Source organism: Chrysochloris asiatica, unplaced genomic scaffold (assembly GCF_000296735.1).
Source record: "Chrysochloris asiatica unplaced genomic scaffold, ChrAsi1.0 scaffold00051, whole genome shotgun sequence".
Lineage (NCBI taxonomy): Eukaryota > Metazoa > Chordata > Mammalia > Afrosoricida > Chrysochloridae > Chrysochloris > Chrysochloris asiatica.
In genome coordinates, this window is record NW_006408569.1 from 1,521,964 (window position 1) to 1,540,572 (window position 18,609).

Genomic DNA, 18,609 nt, shown 5'->3' on the forward strand with positions numbered 1-18,609 from the left:
GTTCTTTGCCAATTCCTTCAATGCACCTTGGACTTCCTCCTTCAGTATCATTGGCTCTTGATCATATGCTACCTCTTGAAATGGTTGGACATCAGACTTTTTTTTGGGGGGGGGGTACATTCCTCCGTCTTCTTTTGATGCTTTCTGCATCATTCAATAATTTCCCCAGTAAATCTTTCAATAACTAAAGTCGAGGCTTGCATTTTTTCTTCAGTTCCCCCAGCTTGAGAAATGTTGAGCGTGCTCTTCCTTTTTGGTTTTCTGATTCCAGATCTTTGCACATTTTGTTGTAATATTTGGCTGACCTTTGAATTTTTCTCTTCAGCTCTTATACCTCCTCATTTCTTCCATTTGCTTTAGTATCTCTATGTTGGAGAGCGAGTTTCAGTGTCTCAACTGACATCCATTTTGACCTTTTCCTTCTTTCTTATCTTCTTAATGATTTTTTGCTTCCTTCATGTCTGATATTCTTGATGTCATCCCACAACTCTTCTAGTCTTCGGTCTTTAGTGCTTAGTGTATCAAATCTGTTCTTCAGATGATCTCTAAATTCAGGTGGGATATATTCAAGGTCATATTTTGGCTCTCGTGGACTTGTTTTCATTTTCTTCAGCTTCAGTTTGAATTTGCATATGAGTAATTAAAGGTCTGTTCCACAGTCTGCCCCTGGCCTTGTTTTGACTGATGATATGGAGCTTTTCCATTGTCTCTTTCCACAGATGTAGTAAATTTGATTTCTGTATATTCCATCTGGGTCTTTTATGCTGTCTAAAGAAGACATTTGAAATGAACAAATTATTGGTTTTGCAGAATTCTATCATGCATTCTCCAGCATCATTTCTATCACCAAGGCCTTATTTTCCAACTACTGATCCTTCCTCTTAGCTCCCAACCTTTGCATTCCAATCACCAGTAATGATCAATACATCCTGATTGCATGTTTGATCAATTTCAGATTGAAGGAATTAGTAGATTTCTTCTGTTTCATCCTCATTGGCTCTAGTGGTTGGTGCGTAAATTTGAATAATAGTGGTATTAACTGGTCTTCCCTGTAGGCGCATGGATATTATCCTATCACAAACAGCGTTGTACCTCATGACTGATCTGGATATGTTCTTTTCGACAATGAATACAACACCATTCCTCTTCAATTTGTCATTTCTGGCATAGTAAACCTTGTGGTGATCAGATTCAAAACGACCAATAGCAGTCCATTTCAGCTCACCAATATCGATATTTATGCATTCCATTTCATTTTTGACAACTTCTGATTTTTCCAGATTCATACTTCATACATTCCATGTTCCGATTTTCAATAGGTGTTTACAACTGTTTCTCTTCATTTTTAGTTTTGCCTCATCAGCATATGAAGGTCCCGTGGGCCTTTCTCCCACGAGCTTTACTCCATTCGCGTCATCACGGTCAACTCTACTTTGAGGAGGCAGCTCTTCCCCAGTTGGATTTTGAGTGCCTTCCAACCTGAGGAGCTCATTATCAGGCACTATATCTTACAGTGTTTCTCTGCTATTCATAAGGTTTTCGGTGACTAAGTATTCGGAAATAGTTTGTCACTCCTTATTCCTAGTCTGTCTTCGTCTGGAAGCTCATCTGAAACCTGTCCACCATGGGTGACCCTGCTGGTATTTAAATACCGGTGGTATAGCTTTCAGATTCACAGCAACTCACAAGCCACCACAGTACCAACAAACTGACAGACGAGTGGTGGAGAGTTCGATTAGTTTTACTATATTCAAAGTTGTGTAGCCATCCCTGCCAGGACTTTGTTATCATCTCAAAAAGAGATGCTGTGCCCTTTTGCTGTCACCCTCTAAACCTCATCCCCCGAAGGTTGATGGCTCTATGGTGGTGGTGATGGGCCATCTAGTTGGCTCCGACTCATAATGACCCTGTATAAGTTTTCTGAGGATGTAAATCTTTATGGGAGCTGAAAGCCTCTTATTTTTCCCATGGAACGCTGGTGGATTTGAACTGCTGACCTTGCGATTAGCAGCTCAAGTCATAACCCAGTATGCTACCATATGTATATAGATTTGCCTTTTCTGTACATTTCATATAATGGGTCATATAATATGTGGTCTTTTGCAATTTGGCTTCTTTCACATAGCATACTATTTGTAAGGTTCATCCATGTGTGGATATTTAGCAAGACTTCATTTCTCTTTATGGATCTCTGTGGATAAATCTCAATTCAGCCAGTTGTCATTTGTTGACTATCTGGATTCTTTCCACGTTTCAGCTATGACGCACAATGCTGCCATGAAAATTCATCTACATATATTTGTGTGAACATATATATTTTCAGTTCTTTGGAGAATATAACTAGGAGTGGAATTGCTGGATCATATCACTGTTCTATGTTTAACTCTTGGAGAAACTGTCAAACTGTTTTCCACAGCAGTGGCAGCATTTTATATGTCTACCAATGTTGTATTCCTACCAACTCATTCCTACCACGAGTTCCCCAATTTCTCCCCATCCTCTCTAGCACTAATTTTCTTTTTCTTTTCGGGGCTGGTTTTTGGGGTTTAAAAAAAAAATTTTTATTAATATAATGGACATCCTTGTAAGTGTGAAGTGGTATCTCATTGTGTTTGATTTACATTTCCTTGATGACTAATTTATCTTTTCATAATTTGATTTTGTTTATCTTCACATTCTATATCTGATGCTTACATTCTTAGACACAAAATCCTGCGAAGACTACTAGTACCTTTCTAACAGAGTTAGGGACGAAGACCATTTAAACTGCTATGTCAGATTGTTGTTGTTAAGTGCCATCAAGTTGTTTCTGACTCATAGTGATCCTGCATAGAGATTCTGAGGAGCAGCTGATGGTTTGAACTGTCGACCTTGCAGTTCAAACCAACCTTGCGATCCAGTATTTATCCTATAGCACCATACCAGGACTCCATTCCAGATTAGTCCCATGGATTATACAGCCCAGTAGCTTGTCTTTATAAACAAATACCAGATTGAAAAAGTCGGGAAAGAACATAGTCGTGCCTCTTCATACTGACCTCAAAAGCATAAGGATTGTAATAATCTGGCACACAGAAATTTAAGTATAACTTTTTTTAAAAGTACCTACCCTGCATACATAAATTTGGCTGGAATATATTGTATGTATATTGCATATGGAGCCCAAATGTGGCTCTTAGGATAAGCACTGGACTGCTTGCTAACTTCATGGTTGGTGGTTCAAATTCACCAGTCGTTCCTTGGAAACCCTATACAAGGTCACTATGATTCAGAACTGACTTGATGGCACTTAACAACAATGACATATTGCATATTTATTGCATCTGTAGTCTACAGATTCATGATAATTATAATATTGATGTCTTAGTCTGGGTTCTCTCGAGTAGCAAAACCAGTGAGAAGTACATATACGCAGGCATTTCAAGGAGGTCCTAGAAAAATTCCATTATCTTCCAATTCTCTTTATCCACAAACGTTCTGAAGTCTCATATGCAGAAAGGGGTGTGGTTCATGCAATTGTAGGATCTGGCAAGTTCCATTCCTCTAGTTTGGCAGCAGGCTAGAGAACTCTACTGGTTCACAGGGGTTTGTTGTTGCTTTTGTTAAGTGCCATCGAGTCAGTTCCAAGTCATAGCGGTACTTTATAGGGTTTCCAAGGAGCAGCTGGTGGATTTGAACTACCGACCTTGTGGTTCGCTGTTCTGTGCTGATCCTACAGCACCACACCAGAATTGCTGACCGTGCAGTTCAAACCAACCATGCGTTCCAGTGCTTATCCAATAGCACCACACCAGGGCTTTCTTACCAGGGGTGTAAGGAAAGACAAATTTAAAATTTGCAGATTAGGTGGCAGGTGAGAGTCTTCTTCAGCCTTGTGTCCTAAGCACCAGAGATCAGGTGACAAGAAAAGTACAAGGTTGAGATAAAGGAGGGACCTTTGCTAAGACATCTATTTCTATACTGGAGTCAGGCCGCATCTCCCCCAAAGACCACCTCTTTCATCTGACTGGCTGATCACATCAAGTTAAAGCATAGAATGAGATTGTGGTTGCTGTGTTACGTGTCAGCAAATTGTTTCTGACTCGTTGTTGAGTTGTTTATGACTCATACCCACCCTTTGTAGGTTTTCTGTGGCTGTAAATCTTTGTCACGTGGAGCTGCTGGTCAGTTTGAATTATCAACCTGGTGGTTAGCAGCTCACTGCTTATCCTACAGTGCCACCAGCATTCCTATAGAATGAGATTCCATTCAATTATGGAAGAGCATCCAGTCAAGTATCTGCCAAACCACACTTGACATGCATTGTCTCATTTGATCATCACAGCAACCTTGTGGCATGGGGCTCTTGTGACCTTCATTTTCCACAAAAACTATGACTCAGAGGAGTTTAGACTTGCAAGTCCTGTGAAGTAGAGTGACTGACCTTTTACTACCCCAAATGTACCTTATTCGAGTTTCAAGAACATTTTCCAGAGTGCTAGAGTTTGATGACCCAGATTGTGTTCACCGTATTCACATTCTTCATACTTTTTTGAGACGTTTATCCTGACTATTCAGGCTCCTACCAAAGGGAGCTCTGGTAGCGTAGTGGTTACGAATCGGGCTGCGAACCTTAAGGTCAGCGGTTCGAAACTACCAGCCGCTCCGTGGGAGAAAGATGAGGCTTTCTACTCCCGTAAGGATTTACACCCTCGGAAACCCTGTACAGGGTCGCTATGGGTCGGAACCGACTCTTCGGCACTTAACAACAACAACACATGAGAGGTCTCATGTGTTTCCCAGCTCCACACTCCCTTGACTTTGAGGCCACTCACTTAACTTTGATGCCACTTCTGAACTCTGCATGCTCTGTAGCTTGTCAGTGATCTTTTATGATAAATCAAGAGGACTTCAGGGATTGTGAGTCTGGGAGAAATTCAGGGTGTTGTTTGTAATTTCTGAAAAAATCACATCGGGAAGCTTTGTTTGTTGTCGTCTCCATTTTTCTTGTCATGTTCTGTCTTAGTGAAAGAGGGTTGGAAGGTAGGAGGGAGCCTGAGGGAAACTATTTCATTAAAGATGGGGGGAAACTACCCAGCCTCAGCCTTCAGTCTTTCAGTTTTCACTCTTGGAGACTAGATTATTACCTTGTAAAACAGAGCATCCCTCCTGTTAGCCCTTAATTGAACCCACATTTTTCCTCTGTGAGAAACTCTAATGTTGACTTGATTTTCCGAGCTCTGTATTGAGTCTCTTCCCTTTGGAAATTGACTGTATTCCACCACCAGGAGCACAATAGGAAGCAACTTCATTATATATGCCCTGGCAGCCTGTCGTGAAGATCCCTGGCTGCCACAAACAGTTTGTATAGGATGAGTTCTGGTGTGGCGCTGTAGTATAAGCACTGGACTGTGAACCACAAAGTCAGGGGTTCAAAGCCACCAACTGCTCCTCAGAAACCCTGTACAGAGTCACATCAAGTCAGAATTGACTCGACGGCACTTAACAACAATAACCCATTTAAAAGTTAGCAGTTTGAATTTACCCATCCATGATTCAGAAGAAAGGCCTGATCCGAGTCCGCAAAGATTATAACCTGACACCTCCCGCCTCCCCTGCCCCTCAAAAAATTCCTATGCTGGGTCACCGTGACTTTCTTGAGCTCTTTTGTCCATCACCCTGATTTGGTTTTGCTTTGACCCAAGTTCTGATATGGTGCTGTAGGATAAGCACTCAACCACAAGGTTGGTTTGAACCACAAGGTTGGCAGTTCAAATTCACCAGCTGCTCCTTGGAAACCCTATATAGGGTCACTACGAGCCGTCATCGACTCAACGGCAACAAGCCTTTGGGAAGATGTGTTGGCTGTTGTAAGCTTTCAAAAAAAAGGGAAAGAGTTTTGTAAACTCTCTTTTTCAAAAAAAAAAAAAATGTGTTAGTTGAAACGAGTCATTTAATGGTAATGAAATTGAAAATAGCATTCAATGCAAAAAAAAAAAAAAAAAAAGATTTCTTCCAGCCTTCCTCTTTTGGCCAGTTCTGGGCTCAGGACTTCTATTTGGGACTTTTCCTGAAGGCTCTGGCCATAAGTCTAGTCTGTTGTTAACGCTAAAGAGTACTGAATAACGACTCCATTGCCTGCAAATGCCCTTTCCTCAAGAGAGACTTAAGGTAGATTTGGATATGCAAAAAACTGTTACTGTCCTGTGACTTTTGAAAGCAGGTGTGTATTTGATTTTCATGGACGTCTATGCCTTTCTTTATAAGCATGTCTACCTGGCGTCTTATTCTGTGTGTCCATACACATCTGACGACACAGAAAATTAGCCAGAAATTTACTGGGTATCATTTTGTGTGTGTTTATATGTTTGCATATATAATGTGATTCTCTCTCTCTGTGTCTCTCTCTCTCTCTCTGTCTCTCTCTCTCTCACACACACACTCACACTCACATAGTTGTCATGATGTTGTTATTGTTGTTAGGTGCTGACAAGTTAATTCTGACTCATCTCGAGTAAATGTTTATGGAAAGAGATCGCCAGATTTTCTCCTGCGGAAGTCACTGGGTGGGTCCGAACTGCCAATCTTAACCGTTACACTACCAGGACTCCTTGTATTGTCATAAACAGCAAAGCAAATAAATAATAAAATATACTAAGCCCCCCCATCTGTTCCCCCCCACAGGTACCATAATATGCAAAAAGCAGAGAACCATTCCTCCTCTTGGAGATGCAAGTTTCTCTGACTATATTGTCAGGAGAATTGCATGGAAGCTTCTATTGCTCTGAGCACCCTGTGCTTCTGATCTGCAACCATTAGCCAGAGCCTATATGGAAAGGGGCCATCTCTAGGGTAATAGCATTGTAAATGACAATCAATGCATTCAATTACATTCAGCAGCCAAAAGATGCGTGAAGCTCCAGTGTGCCTTGTAATCAGCACCCTTGAGAATGGAGGCATCAGCATTCTGAGTAACAACAACAAAGGAAGCTAAAAGTGTTCAAAAATGGATGTGGGGATTAAATCATCCTTCCGATAGGAATGGCACCTTATATGGCAGCAACTTTTTTCTAATATCATTCTATTGATTTTTTTTTCTTCTTCTCTAACTAAATTGTGGCCCTGTAGCCAAGAATGTCTCTCAAAGTCATTTATTGCTCTAATCAGCTTGGCAGAGTCTTTCTATCATGCTGATAAGGAAATTAAACTTTTCTCAGGCTGGGTTTATTTGCCTCTGACATGCAGATGTTTTGTTTTGTTTCTTTCAGGGAACTGATTCAGAAGTTGAAATCTTTCATCAGCCTCTACACTGCTTTGCCAGGCTACATCTGCAGCCATAGCCCTGTGGCCGAAAATGACACCCTTTGCTGGAATGGACAGGAACTTGTGGAGAGGTGATTTTTTTCAAAGTTTGATGTAGCCATGGTAGAGAAATGCTCGTCAGATGCCCATCCCAGTTTCTGTGCAGTTTCACAGAGAAAAGTCTAGAAAAACTCTACACAGGAACATGTATGATGTACCAGCTACTGTGTATACTTTATAGCCCTCATAGGATTGACAATATGAGTCGATTCAGACTCATAGTAATCCTAGATCAGGTATCCTAGACTATAACTCTTTTCAGAAGCAGATAGCCTCATCTTTCTCCCACGGAGCCGCCGGTGGATTAGCAGTGATGCATTTTAGCCACTGCACCACCCAAGAGGCTCCTTAAAATAGGCATAAACAATATGAAATTAAAAAAATAAAATGCCCATAGGTCAAGGGTGTGGGTGATCCTTGTCCAAACTTGACAACTCATCCCAATGACTTGTGTAGTGGGGTGTTTGATAGGGTTAAAAATGAATGATTCTTAAATACAGTATCTGCTTATTTTAGGCTGTACTTCTAAGCATGATCTCATTTTGAAAAGGAAGTTTAATTTTGTCATATATTTATTTAGTGACACATTCATGCATTTGTTTATTTACTCATTGAACAAACATTGAACCCTGGTGGCACCATGGCTTAAGTGTTAGGCTAGTAATTATAAGGTTGGCAGTTCAAATTCACAAGTTGCTAGTTGGGAGAAAGATGAGGCAGTCTGTTCCAGTAAAAATCTGCAGTCTCAGAAACCCTAAGGAGCAGTTATAATCTGGCTTATAATGTGTCCATGAGTCCAAATTGACTAAATGGTGTTGGGTTTGGACTGTGTGTCAATCAAGTATTAATGTGGTTTCCTTTCCTAATTCTTTTTTATTATTGTTTAGTACTTAACAACAGCTAGATATAGATATATGTATAAAACAACATCTGCCAAAGCAGCATCTTTCAGGTACGCAGCTTAGTGATATTGATTACATTGATCATGTTCAATGTTATTTATTATTGTAACTTTTAAAAGCAAATGTTTAACCCCACTGGATCGATCTGCTATCGCCCCCCCCCAAAAAAAAAACATTCAGATGGTACCATAATTCAAAATAATTTCTTTCCAGGCCTATGTATTCTTAATTCATGAGCATGTTCTTAGACTTTGCTTATATATGGACTCTTTCTTGTCCAATATGCTTTCATGGAGGATGTGGCCATGAACCCAAAGAAGTTGTCTTCCATAAAACAACAAGACTCCAATGCCTGCTAAATTTGAATAAATCCAAACGCTAATCAAATGAACTCCGCTGACTGGGAAAAATAAATCTTTCATTTGCTGGTGTTAAATAACTTAGGATATTGAACAAAATAATAAAATATGTATCTTAGTATGCAGAAAAGCCCTTACTCATACTAGCATGTATATTTCTTTAAAAGCTATTTTTTTCAGAGGAAATTTTATGACGGATACTCACTATTTAAAGAGAGAGAGAAAAGAAAGAAAGAAACATGGAAGAAAAGAAAATCAACTGTATTTGCAGACAGAATCTAGTCCAGGAAGTAACATCCTCCTTAGTTAATTACCTAGGGATACAATTAACCTGTACTTGTATTACTGATCTACTGCAATAACGGGACTAGGGAATAGTGTCAAACGAAATTTTTAACAATTACTCACGAATATACATTTAATAATGTGAAGCTCCTTCGCCTGAGGACATGTGTGCACTCGGTTTGTACTATTTATAAAGATCAGCTTTGCACTTTATGTTTCATCTGTACTTAAAACCTCTTTCCAGAGAGTTTCATTGACTTTCTAGTTTAATTTAAAGGTTTAAGTAAAAAATGCTGCTTCATTTTGTCAAATGGGTGGCAACCTTGCTATCTTTATAGGTCAGACTATGTTCCTTTGCAAATTACTTTGCTTTTAGCCAAGAAAAGATATGAAAATGGAGGATCCTGTTGGAAACACGACCTGTCAATGGAGACACTTGCTCAAAAGGAAACCTCCTAGCTCTGTCTTTTGTACCCAGTCCTTCCTTGCCCCCTACATTACGAGGCTTTCCCAGAGAAGCAGAACCAAGAGACAAGTAGACAGAGAAAGGTGAATTTTACGGAATTGACTCACGCAATTGTGGGGGCTGGTGAGTCTGAAATCCACAGGGCTGCTCTTTTTCCGTTTTTAGGCACAATTCCATCTTCTTTGGGAAACCTTCAGTTTTAAGGTCTTCCACTAAAAGAATAAGGCCCACCCACATTAGTGAGGGAAATCTCATTTATTTAAAATCAACTGATTATAAATGTCAGCCACATCAGCTAAATAGCCTCACAGCAACCTCTACACCAGTGTTTGACCAAAACAACCAGGCCCCAGAGCATAGCTAAGTTGGCACATTAAATTAGCCATCCTGACCCCCTACCCCAGCGTGCCAAAAGCACTGCTTAGGCAAGCCTTGTAGGAGGTAAAGGGAGACAGATTCAGAAGCTGTTCTGTCGCTGATCATTTCCACGGTCCTTGGCTCCTCTCAGTCATTTTCAGATTTTGTTTCTACTTCAGTTTTCGAAACATTTTTTTTTGGGGGGGGGGGCGCGTGGGGCGCTGTTATGTTAGCCTGAGTGGATGCTGGTATGACCGTTTACATATTTGACCTGACCTGTGGTGGCGCTGTAGGATAAGCACTGAGCAGCTATCCGAAAGGTCAATGGCTCAAACCCACAAACCATACCTTGGAAACTCTATGCAATGACACTAAGACTTGAAACCAACTAGATGGCACTTAACAACAGCAACAACTACCTTAGATACTAAAAACAAAAACCCCAAACCTACTGCCATTAAGTTGATTCTGAGTCGCAGCACCCTTATAGGACACAGTTGAGTTGCTCCCTAAGGTTTCCAAAACTGTACTTTTTAAAAATGTGTTCTCACATTTATTAAAAGACAAATCTAGATATAAAAGGGAGATCCAAAAGTTTCATGGAAAATTCCATTACCTTGTAATTCCATTTTTCTTTGGCCCTGTTTTTTATAGGCTCCTCATACAGTTTTGCAACAGCAACCAAAAAATACGTGTGATTACATATATATGTATGTATGCATACATGCATATAGGCATGTATATGTGTGTGCATATATAGAAGTATGAAACTATAGACATGTGTGTATATTCATGTATAAAATAAAGTACATTGTGGGCTTAGTTACAGATACTGCTTAGGCTACACTGTACATCTTTATGGGAGCAGACCACCCCTTCTTTGTCCCTCAGAGCAGCTGGTAGATTCAAACTGCCGATCTTGCAGTTAGCAGCCCCACGCTTAACCGATAGTGCCAACAAGGCTCCTTAGATAAGTCAAGATTGTTCATTTGATGGAAAGATTGCCTTTGATGGAAAATGGAGTATGAAGAAAATGGCTTAATTTGGTATAGCATAAAGTTTTTTTGTAATTCTGTTATGGTAAAACAGATAACGTTTGGGGAGTACTCCCATGTAATAATTTCTTTAAGGACTTAAATTGGTATAATTTTCATCATAGATTGATCTTGAAGGTAGTCTTTACTGACAACAATTTATCATGACCTACTGTACGACAGTCCAGTGATGTTTGTCTTTTGAGAGTGTGGTGATACAGTTGCTGTACTTTCAGAATTGAGTGAGAAAAACACAGCTTATCCCTATGACAGACAGACAGCTCAGTATGGTGTGCCACATTTGAGACAGACTGTGCTTGGTCGACTATCATGCTAGAAGTAGCAAGAGGAGACAATTTCATGGCTCAATGTTGGTATCCCTGTAAGAGACCATCTGTTGAAGGCTGAAGGACTTATTGCTTTACGCAGATGTTGTTGTTGTTGAGTGCCATCGTGTCGATTCCAACCCATAGCGACCCTGTATATTGCTTCTGAGGAGTGACTGGTGAGCTCGAACCACCTACCTTGGTCTTCAAACCAATCTTGTGGTCAAGTGCTTATCCTACAGTGCCATACCACCTATGCGCTCCCTTCCCCAGCTAATTTGGATCATTTGCTTATATTGAGAGCCACCAAGATAGGTCTCGGCCTAATCAGACACTCCCCAAACCAAAAGACTTGCCAAAATGGAGTCATCCTCAACTCCAGGATGTCCCATGGGTATCAGAGTCGTACTGTGCTCCATAGGATTTTCAATAGCTGATGTTTCAGAAATAGGTCTCCTTGCTTTTCTTTTCCTCCGAGTCACCTCGGGGTGCATTCAAACTACCAAGTTTTTAGTTAGCAGCTGAGTACATTGACCATTTACACATGCATCCAGGAACTCCAGCATATCCATACCTTCAATAAGTAAACATCACCTCAAGTTTTCCTATTTGGAATATGAATCTGATGATGGGATAAGACCCATTTCCCCTTAACCATCATGGCTCCATGCACCAGAGTTCTTGTACTCTAGCCCAAGAGGCTTAGGAGATTGGACCATGAAGGACTGTAACTACTTTTGAAGAAATTAATCCATTAACATACTAGCATTTGTACATTCCTGCGTAGCAGAGACTTTGAGAGGTCCTAGACAGATTTCACTGATGTTGCTAATGCTCAAACCATTTTCCTCCGTCTTCACTGGAAAGACGTTTTGAGGGCTAATGACCACTCCTTGCAGTCTGCAGATCATCTGTAGTACAGGCTGAGGGAGGATACAGTGTGAAGACCCTGATAGGCTAAAAAGGAAGAGCCAGGTGATGGTGCTTCAAATCCTGGCTCAGACATATGCTGTGTGCTTTGGTGAATTCTTTAACTTCAGATTCTGCTATGTTCTTTATAAGATGAGGCTAATGCTCCCCACTCTGCAGGGCTGTTGGGAAGATTAGTTCTGCCACATGGGTACTAGACAAACAAGAGCTGCTAATGTTGCTGCCCCTATTTCCATCACCCGGTAAATGTCGAAAGCAAGGTTTCAGAGGTGTAAGCTGGTCTTCTTCCTGTGATGGGAAAAGCGGACTTTTTTTTTTAATGCCTAAATGGATTGAGTGGCTGACCAAGCAGGACCAGACAATTTGTGGGTAAGAGGATGAAATAACTGAGCTGTTTATTTATTGTAACACTCAAACTGCCTTCAAGTCAGCTTTCCAAAGAGGAAATCCAGAAATATTTGCAGTCATTTCGGCATTGGTGATGTATACAACACTTTTGGCTTTGTAAATTTTTGTCTATGGTTACGATTTTGAAACCTGTTCATTCTCTGTGAGCATGTAAGTTAGGTAGAGAATTGATTGATAAGTTTCATGGCAAGTCAAATGGTGTCCCGAGGTGGTACAAATAGTTAATGTGCTCGGCTGCTAAACAAAAACTTGGCAGTTCAAGTCTACCCCAAGCACCTTGGAAGAAAGGCCTGGTAATCTATGGAAAAGTCTGCCATTGAAAACATCAAGAAGCACAGTTCTACTTGGACACAGCTGGAAACATCATGAGTTAGAATCAATCAATTTGACAGCAACAGTTGAGTCTCCTTTCATGATCTCCGAGTCATTTCGTTAGAAACCCCTCTGACTGCATGAATAGTAACACAGCTGGAACATCTCAGTCCAATCTCTGTGCCCCAGAAGGATGGTTTCTGGAAGTCAGTTACTGAGCATGGACGAAAATGGATTCTCAGAACCTGGCGTCTAAGGCTAACAGGAAGGAGGTATGTTAGGTGGATACCTCTTCTCCTCACATTCTCTCTGACTCCTTTGTGGCAGTTTTTTCCTTCACAGACCCCTAGAAATGGCCGGCTTAAGCCATTTCCTCATTACCACTGGCCTCAATTCTTTTGCCGAAGTATGAACTTTTGGGGATGCTCTGAAGAGAAATTCAGCTCTCTAGTTTTTCTTTGTCTTTTCTTTCAATACTTAGGCAAGTGCAAAATGTTATTTGAGTTTTGTTGATGGAAATATAGCCAGACATTTGGGGATTAACGAAAAGTACACACAAAAGAGATATTGTAAGGCAGCTTAACTGAGCATTTAATTGAATGTGTAACTTGAGAATCAGAAAACATTGGTTTAAGCTTCTGCTCTAGGCCGTACTTGCCCCAGTTCATCTCTCATACTTGGAACATATTATCAGGAGGGACCAGACCATGGTAAAGGACATCATGCTTGGTAAAGTGCAAGTTCAGGCAAAAAGGAAAATCACCAATGAGATGGATTGGCACAGTGGCAGCAGCAATGGGCTCAAGCTTCAAAAATGATCATAAGGAGCGTGCAGTGTTTTGTTCTCTTGTGCATCGAGTCACTATGAGTTGAATTCGACTCAATGGTACCTAACAACAAAACAAAACCCCATGTTCCTATCTGTAAGCTAAGATTCTTTACTTTAACAGATTTGTAAGAGGACTCAGTTAGATTGTGCGATGTGGAAAATTGTGCCTGGGATATTGTAGGCCCTCAAGAAGTGGTAGCTTATTCTTGATATTGAGTTGTTTTCCAGGCAGACCTTGAAGAACAGGTCTGGCAGACCTTCATTGGAAGGAAGGTAGAGGAAACTAGGACTGATTTTGTCTCCATTCCTATGTTCTCAGGAAGACAGCCCCACTCACCTCCTCTAATTTTTATCTTATTTCCTCTCCCTTCTGCAGAAAACTATCAAAGTCCTTATCCTTGGTTCTGATGGGGGCAAATTATGGGCATTTGGGTCCACTAGGACTCACTTGAGAGCTATTTGCATCTATCTAAGAATCTGTACTAGACTGGTCTTCCCATCTTCAATATCTTATTTGATGGCAAAGCCATTTTAAACAGTTATTCATAGGAATTCTTAATAGTGATTAACCTTAGTAATCTTTCTTAAATCACGTATATCAGAAACCAGGGAGAGGCAGGTTATAGGTCAAATAAATCTAGTTGTCCAAGGCTCTAAATTCCGTTCTGTCACCCTTGGGTTAACTGTTGTAGAAAAAGAGCAAAGTCATTAACATTAGGTGTGTTTTTCCAATTTCTCAAGCCAATGAATTTCATTCTGTTATGTGAGTATGGCTTTGATCCTTGGTTTTGTTTCCTCTACAATGAAGTTTCCCTTCCTTGTGAAGGACAATTGATTCTGATTTGAAGCTCCAGTGTCATGGAAACTTCCTCCTTTTTTGCCCCCTCACATTTTAGAGATCCCTTCAATAACCCATTAATGGATCTTAAAAACCATGCAAACTTGCCCTTCCCCGGTTTGATCCATTCATTTGCTGTGTTTACCCTCCTTCTCCTTGCTCCTGGGCACAGCTATGGGCCCAGAGTTGGGGTGAGTCGGTGTTCATTGGGAGCTAAAGTAAGGTGTTGTTTCTGGAGGTTGGAGATACACCACTTTTGAGGTGAAGAGGGCTGTGCTATGCAAGAACTCATGCTAAAAAAGCTAATTGTCAAATACAACTAGGGAGGGTGGAGACAAGGACAAATCTTGAAGAGTCCAGAAAAAGAGCTGTTTGCCTGGTTTTCTTCTACGTGTCTTTAACTCATTGACATCTCTTCCGGGTTTGAGTTAAGAACCCTTGGCACACTATAGGCATCCTTCTAGCATACCTCCAGTTAACCCTATACTAGAAGCTTTTACATGTCTGTCTCTCATAATCTACTGTTGTTGTTTTTAAGTGCTTTTGAGTTGGTTCCGACCCATAGTGACACTGTATAGGGTTTCCAAGGAGCGGATGGTGAGCTTGAACCACTGGCCTTTTGGTTCAAACCGATGGTGCAGTCCAATTCATTAGCCCACAGTGTCACACCAGGACTCCAATATTCTACTAGCTCCTTCAAAACAAGTACTTGTTATGTCTGGCATAGTCAAGTCTCTATATGTGCACTGAGTTGAAGGGACGGCCTGACAAACATACTTGAGGGTACCAGACCTAGCTCTCTCCTCCACAGTATCACTCTGAGATTTTGGGCGAGTTATTTAGACTGTCTGTGTTTCAGTTTCTCCTTCTGTAAAATGGTGGAATTAATGCCTCCCCTGCCTACCACCTAGGGTTTCTGTGAACCTTTGATAAGAAAATGCATTTGGAATATCTTTGAAATTTATAAAGCACCTTCTACTTATATACTCTGGCTCAACACTGGACTGTGAGCCACAATGTCAACAGTTCAAATCCACCACTTGTTCCTGGGAAACCCTATACAGGGTCGCTCTGAGTCGGAACCAACTTGACAGCACTTAACAACAACAACAACAACAACGATGTAGAAGTGGAAGGACCCTGGTGGCACAGTGGTTCAACTGCTTGGCATTGAACTAAAATGTCATGGATCAAATCCACTGTCCATTCAACAGGAGAAAGATGTGACAATCTGTTCCCATAAAGATGTGTTGTTGTTGTTGTTATGTGCCCTGGAGTTGGTTCTGACTCATAGCGACCGTGTACAGGGTTTCTGAGGCTGTAAATCATTATGGGACCAGAACGCTTTATCTTTCTCCTGCGAAACAGCTGGTAGTTTCGAACTGCTGACCGTGAGATTAGCAGCCCGATTTCGTAACCACTACGCTACCAGAGCTCTACAGCCCTGGAAAACCTATGGGGCAGTTCTACTCTGTCTTACAGGGTTGCTAAGAGTCAGAATCAACTTAACAACAGTGGATTTGGAAAGTAGAATCAGTGGAAGAGTAGAACAGGTATGGGAGCAAGGTCTAACCTGAATACACAGGCTCCCTGTACAAACTCAAGCACTTTAGCAGCTTCCCAAGCATCGCTCTCCAGAACTTTTTATCTTGTAGTATTTTCTCCCTTATGCCAATCCATCTGTTGCCACAAATCCTCTTGTTACACAAGTTGACCCATGATGCTGAATAAACCAAATGGTCCTAGATAAGGAAATGATTTCAGAGTTTGGGAGCATTATTTTAATTTAATAAAAACTTTGAGTGACAGGTCGTTTTAAAATAAATGCAGTATATTACTTTTAAGCACATACAGTAATAACAACTTGGAGTAGACTACTTAGAAAAGGATAGCATCTATCAAAGAATCGGAGCAAACAAATAAGCATCACTGACACTGGGGCGATTGCCTTGTGGATGTCCTACAAAAGAATATCACCCTCAAATTGGCTTGTGTTCCTCTGGTGAAACCCATTTATTTGAGAAACTCTTGGTTTTCTCTTTTTCATTAAAAATCCTGATGGTTCTGGATAACTCAGCTTTTCCAAACCTTAGCAGACAACGTGTTTAGCATTAGTGCTATGTTACAACAAAGAATACCCCAAAGTTTAAGAGTGATCAGTTCAACCCAGTTTACCCAGAATCTTCTTCCCAGTTTGAATACAGAAAGTCCACAGTCCTGGGAAGTGACCAAAATGGTCGGTCAGCCTATCTTCATGGCACCTGTGCATTAGTAACCAGTAACCAGGTGCCACTGAGTCGATTCAGACTCATGTTGACCCATGTATGTCACAGTAGAACTGTGTTCTGTGGGATTTTCAATGACTAGCTTTCAGAAGTAAATTGATAAGCCTTTCTTCCAAGGTGCTGTGGGTAGATTTGAGCCTCCAACTTTTAGATTAATGCTAAACACATTGATCATTTGCACCACACAGGCACTCCTACCTGTGGATCTGTTTTTGTTGTTGTGTGCCATCGAGTTAGTTACAACTCAGGGAGACCCTATGCACAACAGAATGAAACACTGCCCGTTCTTGTACCGTCCTCACAATTGTTGTTACATTTGAATGCTTTGTTGCTGCTACTGTATCAATCCATCTTGTTCGGCTCTTCCTCTTTTTTGCTGACTCCCACCACTTTACCTGGCACGATGCACTTCTCCAGGGACTAGTCCTTCCTGATAACATGTCTGAACAACAAGAAACAAAGTCCCTCCATCCTTGCTTTTAAGGAGCATTCTGGCTGTACCTCTTTCAAGACAGATTCATTTGTTCTTCTGGCAATTCATGGAAACGAAACAGTTGAGGAAGTGATTAATGAATGGCAAAACTATCTAAACTCCTATTACCAGGATCAGCACTGGACTGTGAACCACAAGGTTGACGTTTTAAACACACTAGTTGTTGTCAGGTGCCATCGAGTCGGAACCGACTCTTCGGCACTTAACAACAACAACACATGAGAGGTCTCATGTGTTTCCCAGCTCCACACTCCCTTGACTTTGAGGCCACTCACTTAACTTTGATGCCACTTCTGAACTCTGCATGCTCTGTAGCTTGTCAGTGATCTTTTATGATAAATCAAGAGGACTTCAGGGATTGTGAGTCTGGGAGAAATTCAGGGTGTTGTTTGTAATTTCTGAAAAAATCACATCGGGAAGCTTTGTTTGTTGTCGTCTCCATTTTTCTTGTCATGTTCTGTCTTAGTGAAAGAGGGTTGGAAGGTAGGAGGGAGCCTGAGGGAAACTATTTCATTAAAGATGGGGGGAAACTACCCAGCCTCAGCCTTCAGTCTTTCAGTTTTCACTCTTGGAGACTAGATTATTACCTTGTAAAACAGAGCATCCCTCCTGTTAGCCCTTAATTGAACCCACATTTTTCCTCTGTGAGAAACTCTAATGTTGACTTGATTTTCCGAGCTCTGTATTGAGTCTCTTCCCTTTGGAAATTGACTGTATTCCACCACCAGGAGCACAATAGGAAGCAACTTCATTATATATGCCCTGGCAGCCTGTCGTGAAGATCCCTGGCTGCCACAAACAGTTTGTATAGGATGAGTTCTGGTGTGGCGCTGTAGTATAAGCACTGGACTGTGAACCACAAAGTCAGGGGTTCAAAGCCACCAACTGCTCCTCAGAAACCCTGTACAGAGTCACATCAAGTCAGAATTGACTCGACGGCACTTAACAACAATAACCCATTTAAAAGTTAGCAGTTTGAATTTACCCATCCATGATTCAGAAGAAAGGCCTGATCCGAGTCCGCAAAGATTATAACCTGACACCTCCCGCCTCCCCTGCCCCTCAAAAAATTCCTATGCTGGGTCACCGTGACTTTCTTGAGCTCTTTTGTCCATCACCCTGATTTGGTTTTGCTTTGACCCAAGTTCTGATATGGTGCTGTAGGATAAGCACTCAACCACAAGGTTGGTTTGAACCACAAGGTTGGCAGTTCAAATTCACCAGCTGCTCCTTGGAAACCCTATATAGGGTCACTACGAGCCGTCATCGACTCAACGGCAACAAGCCTTTGGGAAGATGTGTTGGCTGTTGTAAGCTTTCAAAAAAAAGGGAAAGAGTTTTGTAAACTCTCTTTTTCAAAAAAAAAAAAAATGTGTTAGTTGAAACGAGTCATTTAATGGTAATGAAATTGAAAATAGCATTCAATGCAAAAAAAAAAAAAAAA

At 41.0% G+C, this 18,609-nt stretch overlaps 1 protein-coding gene across 3 annotated transcripts in view; it reads left to right on the forward strand.

The window, feature by feature from the left end:
• The window catches only part of GPC3 (glypican 3), a 578,503-nt gene that overhangs the window by 390,640 nt on the left and 169,254 nt on the right, over positions 1 to 18,609 (forward strand). For all 3 annotated transcript variants that reach the window (XM_006862806.1, XM_006862807.1, XM_006862808.1), the window contains one exon: positions 7,248 to 7,373. In XM_006862806.1, coding sequence (XP_006862868.1) covers positions 7,248 to 7,373 — 126 coding nt within the window. The remainder of the gene's footprint in view (positions 1 to 7,247; positions 7,374 to 18,609) is intronic.